Genomic DNA, 12,371 nt, shown 5'->3' on the forward strand with positions numbered 1-12,371 from the left:
GTTGCCTCAAGCATATGGCTGAACCCTAAATTATGTATTAATATGTCCCCTTTCTGTTGGTCAGAGTGGATTGTGAGGGGGGTTACTACACTCAGTGACCTGTATGAGAGTGGAGTTTTGAGATCTTTTGAGAATTTGGTTAATAATTCTGGGATTCTCAGATTTATAGGTATTTACAGCTGCATCACCTGCTCTGTATTGTTTTTGGGAGTAAGCACATACCCCCCTAAAGTGGCAGGTCCTTTGGAAGAGGTGATTACCGCTTTTGGAAAACTACTCCCTGCTATTTCTGAGTTTGGGGGACGGAACTTTAACTTCTATCAAGAGATTATGGGAGAAAGATTTGAACTTGGTATTGGAGGATGGAGTGTGGACTAGGATTCTAAAAAATGTCTTCATCTAGTGTTTGTTTTTTCTTTGAATCAATAAAAAAACCTAATAACACATTTTGTTTTAATAATGGCAGAGTGAACATTGCACTGTTCAGGTATGCTTTTCAACACAGTGTGATGAATGGACTAGGCCATATCAACAATGATTTTTAACCACTTTCTTGACTCATTATTTTATAAGACTGTTAAGAATGTTAAGAAACTTTTCTTCAAAAATTTGTCTAATTCTGCAAAATAACTATTTATTATAAAAATTATAACTAAATGAACTACTGAATTAAACGTGCAATGTAATGATGTTATACAAGAAACCTGTAGAAATACTTTTGTTTGTTATGTTACAGCAAAGTAGACTGCATATTTCACATATTTTTTAAAACAACACTATGTCTAGTGTTGTTTTAAAAAATATAGAGTACATGTATACATGTATAGAGTACATACTGAACAAAACCTAGCATGTAAATATTCTATTTGGGGCACATCTGTAACGATGGTAATTTGGGGCACTTACAGGGGGCAAGGGAACCTGGCCAGTGACCTCTGGTGGCATCATGCATAAAGTGTCTTCTGGACCATCCTGCTCAGCACCACTGGGATAAGGAGGTGGAGGATATGGAGGAAACTCCTCCATGAAGCTCTCTGGAGGCGGTAGAGGAGGAGGGCTGGTTGGCTGGGGAGGTGGCGATACCAGTGAAGTATCAGGCTGTGGGGCTGGGTGTGGAGGTGGTGGAGGGGGGATATCTAACATTTCATTTTCTGGTGTAGATCTGGACATTAGCAGCTCAGGGAGTGGCAGATCTGGTGAAGTTTCATCAGATCTCTGAGGTTCAGTTGTATTAACCTTCTCCTCTTCTCCAGGAGGACTCACTGCAGTCTCCATGGCGGCCAGAGTGGTCTTCTGGTACAAGAGTTTCTGGATATTAGGGCCGCCTGGGCCCTCGGGCTCTGTGATGGAGCTGCGTTTCTTTAGGGGCCGTGGCGCATTGTAGAGTTTCTTCCTGAGAGCTTCTAAGTCGACGTCACTCTGATGGCGGTAGGGGTTCGAGATGAAGGGAAGCAGTTTGGTGGGACTGAGAGGTCTGGGAATACGCTCGGTCTCTTGGTTCTCTGAAGAAGAGCCTCCAGTATTGTGTTCTATCTCTGTTTCAGAACCACTGAGTGGGTCCAGGTATGGGTTCTCAGGGTGATGGTTTTGAGACTGATGGCCTGTGGGGATCACTGGCTTCCCATAAACTACATGAACATGAAGAGAGAATAGTTAGCTATCAACAGATTGAAATCATTATTCACAGATTAATCTAATAACGTTTTGCTTTAAGCATGATTAATTCAGTTAAAAAAAACATTTATGCTGGAATTTGCCATTATGTAAGACTGCCTACCACATTTCTTACATGACCCATCTGGATTTCATTTGTAAACAAATTAGCCATTAAGAGTGTCCCCTGGTTATGGAATTGTTTTGAGAGTGTACTGTTGCTCTTTTTCTGAACAGCCTTTCGAAATCACAAATGTATTTATTTTATTTGTAATGTAAAATTGCGCAAGTCTGTAGGGACAAGAATTACACATTAAATTTATTTTTATGCAGGTTGATGGAGTAAACTGTGTGCAGTTATTCTCATTCAAATGACAAATCCACATCATCACCTTCATAACTGAGTTAATTAAATGAAGTAAAAATAATTAAACACTCAAAAGTGGTCAGATGAAGCAGGACTTATCATGTTTTTAGACCCAAAGCATAGATCAAATTGATCTGTCTTTCTTGGTCCATGCAAACAGAGTGATGTGTCCTAATGCCATTAAGCACACAGAAAAATGAAATAATTTAACAGGTCTAAATAGGGCCATGTATTAATAAAGATTTTCCTATTTGATTCGATTCTGATTCACTAGCTCTCAATTCCAATTCATTTGGGTGTATTTCAGTTATAATGTCCATTTTGCTCAAAAAGAAGGAAATTCTCTCTTAGCTAATTCTGTTAATTATACAGGGGAATTTGTAACTTCATACATGCATACTGAATTGAAATAAAGTACTAATTTAAAATTTTCAAGGACTGCACAGAAGTGAGATAACTCAGCACTTTCAGATAATTGAGTTCTCAACTTCCATAACGAGTGACAAACAATAAGTCGGAAACTCGTTATTAAAGTAATTCTGACATGGCATGAATCGACAATTAACAAATGATTAAGAGGAACCTAGATGGGAAAAGTAACAAACTATATATATGTATTAACTATACACACACATTAACGGCAAAAATTCTGTTTGCCTTATTAGTGGCAAATTAGAGGCAAAAGGCCAATTTTGCTGTTTCAGAAGGAAATTGGTACTTTATTTCACCAAAGTGGCATTCAACTGATCCCAAAGTATAGTCAGGACATTACTTATGTAAAAAACAGCACCATCACTATTTGAAAAAATAACTTTTGATAAAATCTAGACAGGCCCCATTACCAGCAGCCATCACTCCAACACCTTATGTTTGAGTAATAATGCTAAATTGCTAATTTGGTACAAGAAAATCACTAGCCATTATATCAAACACAGTTGAAAGATATTTGATGTATTAAATGAAGCTTAACATTTTTAGATTGGCATGTCTTGGCTTATATTAGGTCAAAAATGTAACAAAATGAAACTGCTTTCTCTAGAAACTCATCAGTCAATCATTGTTTTGAGGAATTAAGGCTATACAATGCCAACAAAATGAAGATTTCAAACAAAGGAGTACACTACAGTCTTCAAAGACAAAGGACAACTGGCTCTAACAAGGATAGAAAGAGATATGGAAGGCCAGATGTACAACTAAACAAGGATAAGTACATCAGAGTTTCTAGTTTGAGAAATAGAGGCCTCACATGTCCTCAGTTGACAGCTTCATTGAATTATACCTGCTCAACACCAGTTTCACGTACAACAGTAAAGAGATGACTCAGGGGTGCAGGCCTTATGTCAAGAATTGCAAAGGAAAAGTCACTTTTGAAACAGAAAAAGAAAAGGTTAGAGTGGGCAGAGAAACACAGATATTGGACAACAGATAATTGGAAGTTATCTGGACAAACGTACAGCTAGAACGCCAAGGATCTGCAAAGCTGTCATTGCTGCATGTGAAGGATTTTGGATGGGAAATCTGTAGTTTAAGAAGTTCAGAATGTATTTCTTCAAATCGTAATAGTAATTTTTCACGTTATTAAAGTCCTGACTATAAATTGTAATCAGTTGAATGCCGCTTTGGTAAATAGAAGTACCAATTTATTTTCACAAAACAAAATCTGTACATTATTCCAAACTTTTGACCGCTAGTGTATATATTAATATATAAAATATGTGAAGGTGTGTGTATATGTATTTTTTTGTTATCATTATTTGAATCACATTTCAGCTTTAATTGTGTCATAAAATTGCATATATTTTAATAAGCACAATTTGTACTATATACAAGTATTTTGTTCTGAGCAAGCACCATATTATGGGAGATGGATCCCGCCAGGTAATGAAAAAACAGACGAGGTTCTGACTTTTTCTCACAATTGTGAGTTTATATCACAATGGCAACTTTATTTTTGCAAATGCAGTGGCATTTCTCATCAATAATTAGCACAATTAAGTTAGAGTATATAACCACACTATACTTCCATTGACATAAAACAGTCAATGTTTGTTGTAGCTACACACTTGTGACAGGAATGAGGGCGGGGCCGGGTGGTGATCCTACACACCAGATCCATTATCAAGCATAATCAAGCCTCCGAGAGAGATAAAGGCCGGCTGCGGAGGGTGGTGCAGGAGAGAGAGATCGTTTACGCAAGCTGACCGTCGTGTGTGTGTGTGTCCTTTAAGTTTTTCATAAAAAACTTAAAGACCTTGCCCCACTAAAAATGGCAGCAGAGACATCATGGCCCTTTGTTCTATGATCAAAGGGGAGACATTGAACTCGGTTTCCCAGAATGCCTCACAGCCGAACGGGAAGTCCCGCCCATGGACTCAATCTCAAACATCATTGGTCAAAAGCGGCATATGACCGATGATGTCATCTTCTTGACAAAACTAGCGGTCCGATTTGATTCTCTCTCTCTCTCTCTCTCTCTGCTCCTCTCGGCCTGCAACGGAACAAGCTGCGCTTTAAACACAAAGTCTACACACAAAGGAATTTCCCTCCTGGACAAAGAGAGACCACGTTTTTCTAACCTCATCATTTGGCCACGGAAGAGTAAGATTAACTTAGCTTTTATCCAGTCGTGTAGTATACTATTTCCAACCAGTTAATTTTCATTTTCATTGCCAGACAACAGTGAATTTATTTAGAAAACGGAAAAGGCGACCAGCTTCCCTTTTCCAATGTTTTCTATCAACGTTGACTACCTCCCGCGTTTCTCTCGATCACCGGACCCGAGAAACAACGCAGAGATGTGTCTTTTCACTGACGAGCGTGAGACAAAGGACCGAATCCAGATTGCTTTCTCCTGACCGCTCAATGCAACATGAATTCAACAGCCAACCCTAAAGAAATCACACAGGATTTCACAAGTAAGGCTTAATATCTGGGCAGATTTAGTTTAGAAACAGTGACTTTTCTTATAAAGCTAAATCATATATTTGATCGCTGAATGTTTTGTTTACAACTGTACATTTAACTACGATCGCTGATTGCTGTTTGGATTTATGAGATCGTCATTTTTGGGGAAATTTTATTTTATTGAGTGATCTGAATTAACGATTCAATTGCGCAGTTATCAGCGTATCCTCTGTTAAATTGCATGAACCCCGGTTTGTTCGCGCTCTCTCTCTCTCTCGCGCGCTCTCTCTCTCTCTCACACACACACTGAAATTTACAGAGCGAGCAGCAATTTATGTATGAATCAGGCTGGTGTTTTTCAAATTCTCCCGCCTGTTTCGTTCAGTTCCTTTGTGTGTCTACTCATTATCACCCACACGTGGTATTAGCTCTGTTGTGCTGGATCTGATCCAGCCATTTTGCTTTCCCTACACTTTCAAATAACTGGTGTCTCCGCCCCTTCCGACCTAGCCCTCCTTTTTGAAACTATTTTCCATTTTTTATTTGGTTCGCCATTTTGAACCTAGCTCTAAGGCTGAAACCGATCCACCATTTTGAACTGGTTCCACACGTGGAGTTTAGTCTGCCATTTTGTGTCTTTGTTACCGAATCGAGACACACACATACACTAGCATATAGCTCTACCATTTAGTTAGAATTTCCACTTTATTTTTTTGTGTTATATTCATCTTGTATTGGCAGTGTTCATTACTGTTTGATTATAATAAGTCTTGTTATATTATAATAAGTACTCCTGGTTTGTTTGTTTGTATATTGTGTTGAAGCCAGCCTCTGCCATGTCAAGAACTCCTGTATTACTTCAGTATTGTTAAATTGTTGTTGTTAGAAGCCCACTTTAACCAGATTACTGTTGGATTCATATGGCAATAATTCGACTAGATTCTTCGCCTTTTTGATTATCAATCAAAATAATCAATCTTCAGGGTAGAATTTTATGAGACTTGATCAGTCACTTACTATCAGTTTTATCTAGTCAAAGAGTGGTGCCCCGAGGATAGAATTAAATGAATTAAAATGTATTATTCAATTGAATTATTAATTAATAAACATTAATGATTAATTATATCTGATAGTAAAACTGATCTAACCGACCTGTGCACCCTACAACTATTATTTATATTGTCAAGCCGGTTCTCGCATCCTCCTTTCCATTGAACCCCTTTACAAATCTTTAAAACAAAATGCAGTAAGATTTACGGTAAATTACCAGCAGCTGTGGTTGCCAGTGATTTACCATAAAAAATACGGCAACCACGTTTCAGGCTTTAAGGGATATAATTTTGATGCCTATATATTATACAGTACATTACCGTTTATATACACTTTCTTTTTTTTTTTAATTAACAATTTTTATTGATTCCAATGACAAATGAAACAAGCATAACAGGAAACACGTAATCGCATTACATGAACCCTTCCCTCCGAACATTTCCATGTCCAATTTCTATGCCCCTAAGCATCTCCTAAGGATGGCCTGCCTTCCGATCATGACACCAGCCAGGACCCAACTCTTCATGAACCCATCCCTCCATCAATAACCACCCCATCGCCTATAACACAGAGCATGGGGCAAAATGAAACCAGAGCATCCAACACATCACAAATACAATTCTGAAACCTCAACCAATCTTTACACCCCCCCCCCCAAAAAAAAAACATGGGTTGTGTCCCCTTCTTCTGATTGGCATCACCAGAAGGTGGGTGTGTCTTTGAGACCAAGTCTATACAACCTAGAGGGAGTCCAGTAGAGTCCAACTTATGTAAAATATTAAATTGCAACAGATGCACTATTGAATCTCTAGATGTAGACTTGGTGCTTTTTAGAATCCTAGCCCACGCTCCCTCCTCCAATACCAAGTTTAAATCTTTCTCCCGTTCTCTCGCGTTAAGAGAGACATTAAAGCTCAGTCTCCCAGACTCTAAATTATCAGGGAATAATAAACTGATAAATATGGAATCTGGGAATCCTAATGTTGAACCAAATTTTCAAAAGATCAACACTCCCCTCTCATATAGGTCAGCGAGAGTATTAACCTCCCTCACGAGCCGCTCAGCAGAAAGGGGACATATTATTACATCATTTTGGGTTCAGCCATGTAGTAATAGTGGGGGTTAAGTATTGATTCTGTTTGTATATGTTCTTGCTTTTATGTGTATATATAATATATATCAATAAAAAAGGTAGAACAAGCTACATATCACTGTGCTATCTCTTTTAGAGTAGCGGCAGTGGCAGAGCACCTTTCTCACAGAAGTATTTTGGTTGAGCACATATTAACGACAGAGTCACGTGATAAGAATCAGAGGTGGAGCTACGGGATAGTCAAGGCAAGCAGTTCCCTGGGGACCCAAGCTGGGAGGGCCCCCCCCCGCAGAGCATTTACAGTAGTTCACAGCAACGACACCTGAAACCAATGATTGGCAAAGCTTAGTAGACTAGAATGACATTTTCAAAAAAAAAACCCTAGGGTGGCCTTTAGCTATGATCAAATTCAAGTACAAGCAGGATGCAGGCATCATGAAGAGGATGTCCGACATACCAATCTGGGAGTCAAGAGGAAAAAAGAAAGAGGAGGAAAAGAAGAAGCATAACAGTGCTGAATTGTACAGAATATGTAATTTTTACTGAAATATCCCTTCTCACAAAAAGATTGCCAATGTCCGTGTGAGTCGCGATGAGTATTGTTTACATTCACAGTGCGTTATTCTCAAAACAATTCTTATATAAATTGTCAAACCAAACTTTTAATCTAAACAAGCAGTGAAAGGATCACAGTGCTGAACTTATTCATTCCTATACTCCTCAATTACTGTTAAATCTGAACATTCACTAACTAATCAGGCTAATCACAGACATTTTTAATCGCATAAGATATTTACTTGCAAAAATCTATATTTTTTTTACCAACCCCTAGTGCTATGGGTAAGGGAGCAGAAAGAAGATTAATGTCATTTATGCATTTTTTATTCCTAGATTTTCATTATATAGGTACTTTGATTTAGGGGCTAAATATAAAAAATGTAGAAATGTAGAACAAAACATATTTTTAGAGTTGAGAAATGACATCAGCACAGAAAATGTATTACAAAAAACATCTATTCTCTAGACATCTCATCTATGAGGACAAAAGAGATACACACAGGAATACTGTTACAAACATTCATTGAAACCTCACCGCTGGTGAAGTTGCTGTGGTTCTGAGCTCGGTTCAGTGTTCCCTGCACGCCCTGTGGCTGTGTTTTACCAGTTGTGGGCTGCTGTGTGTACATAGAATAGATGGAGCTGGCAGCCAGCGTCTGGGGCTTGAGTAGGATTTGTCCACCTGAATCTTGCCCCTCTGGGCTGAAGGGGTGTACTGTAGCTGCTGGGGGAGCCTCTTGTTTGGAGGGAAGGGGCAGAGTATTCCCCTGGCCGGAACGGCAGCCTGCGGGTGGCTGCTGAGTGGATGACATACTCTTCCTAGGGAAGGTACCGGAATTGATGGCCATCTTGGTGTACCCCAATTGGCCACCAGAGGGCAGGTTGACCTGTTTCGGTTTACTCGGTACTGGAGGTGGAACCTTGACTGTGTTCTTGACAGCACTCTGGGTGTAAGGAGACATAATTTCAAGTGTCAGTTAGCCATTTAATGCCAAATGTGTTTTTATTGTTGTTGTTTTTTTAAGTGCTTTTAAAAGAAATATCATTTGAAAAAAATTCTGATACGGATGTGCAGTTTACAGTGAGGAGGCACTACCTGAGCATCTCTCATAAGGTCTTCGCTGCTCTGGTTTTTGCGTAAAGAAGCTGCAGGAGGCTCAATGGACTCAAACATGGAGGCTGGCCTCACCCTGTGGTCGTGTTTCAGCACATCTTTGTCATCTGGTGTATGGATAGAGGAACATACAACATTTGAGTTATATCAGAGTCTAACAAAGAGTTATAAATTCAATGGGGGCTGCAAGGTGCAGAGAATCACCTTGGTCTTCAGATGCCTGGCTCGCCATGGGTGGGAGAGTGGATGAGCCGTTGTTGTTGCCGGGCTTTGTAGTGGATGAACTCCAGTTTGAAAACTTTGAAGACATCTTGTTTGACTGCAGACCTGCTGAATGATGTTGCAATTAAAAATTATGTGGATTAAATTAAATGTGTCCATCAGTTCATCTATGGAGCTAAAATGAATCAGAATACTGATGTTTTCTGATTAAAAATTTGTATTGATTCAAATAGTTAAAGAAAAGCTAGACTTATATTCACAGAATCAACATTGAACCCCCACCATTATCCCTCCCCACCCTGACCCTCAACAAACATCCCTGTGGTCACACACGATTACACGCACACACACACAAAATATATAGAAAAATAATCACACACATTTAAAACTATACTTCTCTCTGCCCTGCCCCTCCCGAGAGCCCTCAAAGAATGCCAAATAGCTGCCCCATTTCCCATCAAACGTATCCAAGTTCCCCAGATTTCTAGATGACATTTCCTCAAAAGCCACCACCCTCCCCATCTCCGTGCACCACTCTTGAAATGAGGGTGACCCAGCCGACTTCCACCCCCTTAAAACAATCTGTCTACCGATCATAACACTGGCAAGGACATCATTTTTTGTGTTTATCCCCTAAATTGATGATCGCCCCATCGCCTAAAATACAGAGTCTGGGACAACATGAAAAAATACAACCAAAAAACATGGGTTGTTTCTCCATCTTCTGATTGGCATCACCAACAGGTGGGTGTGTCTTTAAGACCAAGCCTATACAATCTAGAGGGGGTCCAAGAGAATCTATGTAAAATCTAGAATTGCATAAGGCACACCCTTGGATCTCTAGATGCAGACATGACATTTTTTAGAATCCTAGCCCACACTCCCTCCTCCAATATCAAGTTTAACCTGTTGATACACACCCCCTTTTTGAGCACAAACCATGTAAATGACATGCCTGAACTTAAATGGTTGCATTTACTGGACCCTTTGGAGTATGGACACAGTTGTAGTATCTTTTGAAAGAAGACACTTTGGGTTTTATTTCCCAAGTTTCGAATAGATGTTTTTATTAAAGTTAGAGAAGCTGAAATTTATAGTAATGGAAATATTTTGTGCTGAACATGTTTTTATTTCCCAAGTTTCATATAGATGTTGTTATTAAAGTTAGAGAAGCTGAAATTTATAGTAATGGAAATATTTTGTGCTGAACATGTTTTTATAATCTAAAAAAAACAATAATAAGAGTACCAAGACAACCCAGAAATAGAATGTTCTCAAAGTCACAAGTCTAAAGAAGTTATGTTTCAAATTTGAAGTTGATCTAACAAAAAATTAGGTTCCTGCAAGCTACTTTTCTCTGTAGAATCGCTGGAAGCGTACAGAGCAAAATTAAGGCTCCGCCTTTCAAGACGACACAAAATCTGACTGCACTGCTTGGCTATTATGAATAAAACTACGCCCCATTTTTAAAAATAGACTTTGGAGACAGGCTCATTTTGTTTATTATACTCTAATATATAAGATAATATACAGCTTTAAAACATGAATGCTGCTCGGATTGCATAGTTTGTTGAAGAACGATGACGAAGGGTAATTCTTTCAGGCGAGATCTCATGTAAACAACGTAGAATATATCAATGCTTCTCAGATGTATCACTTTTATGGACAAAAAGTGCTACTGGATGTTTTTCAATGAACACTTGTCATGGACAATTGACCCAAGTGTGGAGAACTGGATTCATCTGGTGATCACGTTTTCATATTGATCAGTCCCATTTTGATATTTTATGTTTTCATTTGTCCTCCTGGCACAAATATCTAAATTGCTGTTTCTGGAGCATTGCTATTGTGAAACAGAGATTAGGATATCAATGTTGAAAGATGTATAATTTGTTAACATTAATTACATTTACAGACAGTAAATTATATATTAAATGTAAGCAGAGTGCCGTCACTACAGCGTTTGGGCGATTGCGTATCAACAGGTTAAATCTTTCTCCCATAGTCTCGAGAGAAGTTGAAGCTCCATCCCCCAGAATCTGAATTAGCAGGGAGTAATATACACTTATGCCTCATGACCTTTTCCAAAAGCAGCAATCACCTCTCCCAAAGCACCTGCTGGTGTGTGTGTGCTACTCTCAAAAACAGTACAGATGGGGGCGCTGCTGAGCTGCTAATGGAGAAGGACGTGAAGTTGGAGGCTCCTGCTGTTTTTGATTAAAATGTTAATTTTCTTGCACTTTTCAGACATACATTTGATCGTGACTTACTTTAATCTGTTTTTGTTTGCATATTTAATCTTGATTTACATTAAAATGACTGGAAAGAACATGAAAACTCGGAATGCTATTCAGACACAATTGAGGCTTAGTGCACGTGCCACGACCACAGCCTTGAGTGAATCGCCTCCTCCCGCTGAGCCCGACTTGCCTCGGCCTGACCATGACATCGCCTCCCTTAAACTCGAGTTGCTAGCTTCGCTGAGGAAAGACATCGCCGATATTTTTAAAAAGGAACTCCAGGAGACGCACGGGGATGTTCGGTCAACGATCAAGCTTGATCTGACACAATAATATCTTGGGGTGGGGGATTCAACTTCGGCTCTAAATGGCTAAATCTGTATACCTGTTGTTATTTAAATGGTTAATAATAATATGGATCCCAGCGTTGCTGTGTTAGGCATGCCTCTAAGAGGTCCCTTAAAAAGTGGGAGGCACATATACAAACTGTTGTAATTCCTACACCGTTCACCTGATTTGGATGTAAATACCCTCAAATTAAAGCTGAAAGTCTGCAGTTAAAGCATATCTTTTTCGTTTCAATTCAAATCCATTGTGGTGGTGTATAGAGCCAAAAAGATTAGAATTGTGTCGATGTCCCAATATTTATGGACCTGACTGTAGATAGGATACAGCCTACCACTTCTTGTGCTCATCTCGGACTCATCCAATTCAAAGTTTTGCATAGGTCTAAGTTGAGACTTTCTGTCATATATCTAGAAGTGGAAGACAAATGTGATAATTTCAGTTTATTTTAAGTTCAGTTTATTTGTACTTTAAGTACTTTTTTGTTTTTTGTATGTGTATATGTGTGTATTTGTATATAACAAAAATGTGAATTGTATTGTGTCATTGTGACAGGAAGTATACCTTTTTTTCTCTCAATAAGAATATTTGAAAAAATAAAATAAAATAAAACAGTACAGAGCATGTGGAGCAGCTGTGAATACCTATAAAACAGGCCTCCCTGGAAAATCCTCCTCCTATCTTATCATGGCTGCTAATGGTTCCAGGGCAAGACAGAACTATGATGTGGAAAGCGAGCAACCCTGCCGAGTGACCCTATTCAGAGTAATATAATCTGAAATTAATCAATTTGTTTGTACTGCTGTTACAGGGTGTCTATAACTT

At 38.9% G+C, this 12,371-nt stretch overlaps 1 protein-coding gene across 1 annotated transcript in view; it reads right to left on the minus strand.

Moving 5' to 3' along the window:
* tp53bp2a (tumor protein p53 binding protein, 2a) overlaps window positions 1-12,371 on the minus strand; it is a 73,683-nt gene that overhangs the window by 17,628 nt on the left and 43,684 nt on the right. Inside the window, exons 10-13 of the mRNA XM_052089448.1 lie at window positions 8,944-9,066; window positions 8,722-8,846; window positions 8,161-8,569; window positions 907-1,628 (exon numbers count right to left, since the gene is read on the minus strand). Coding sequence (XP_051945408.1) covers window positions 907-1,628; window positions 8,161-8,569; window positions 8,722-8,846; window positions 8,944-9,066 — 1,379 coding nt within the window. The remainder of the gene's footprint in view (window positions 1-906; window positions 1,629-8,160; window positions 8,570-8,721; window positions 8,847-8,943; window positions 9,067-12,371) is intronic.

The sequence above is a fragment of the Xyrauchen texanus genome, chromosome 24 (assembly GCF_025860055.1).
Source record: "Xyrauchen texanus isolate HMW12.3.18 chromosome 24, RBS_HiC_50CHRs, whole genome shotgun sequence".
Taxonomy (NCBI): Eukaryota; Metazoa; Chordata; class Actinopteri; order Cypriniformes; family Catostomidae; genus Xyrauchen; species Xyrauchen texanus.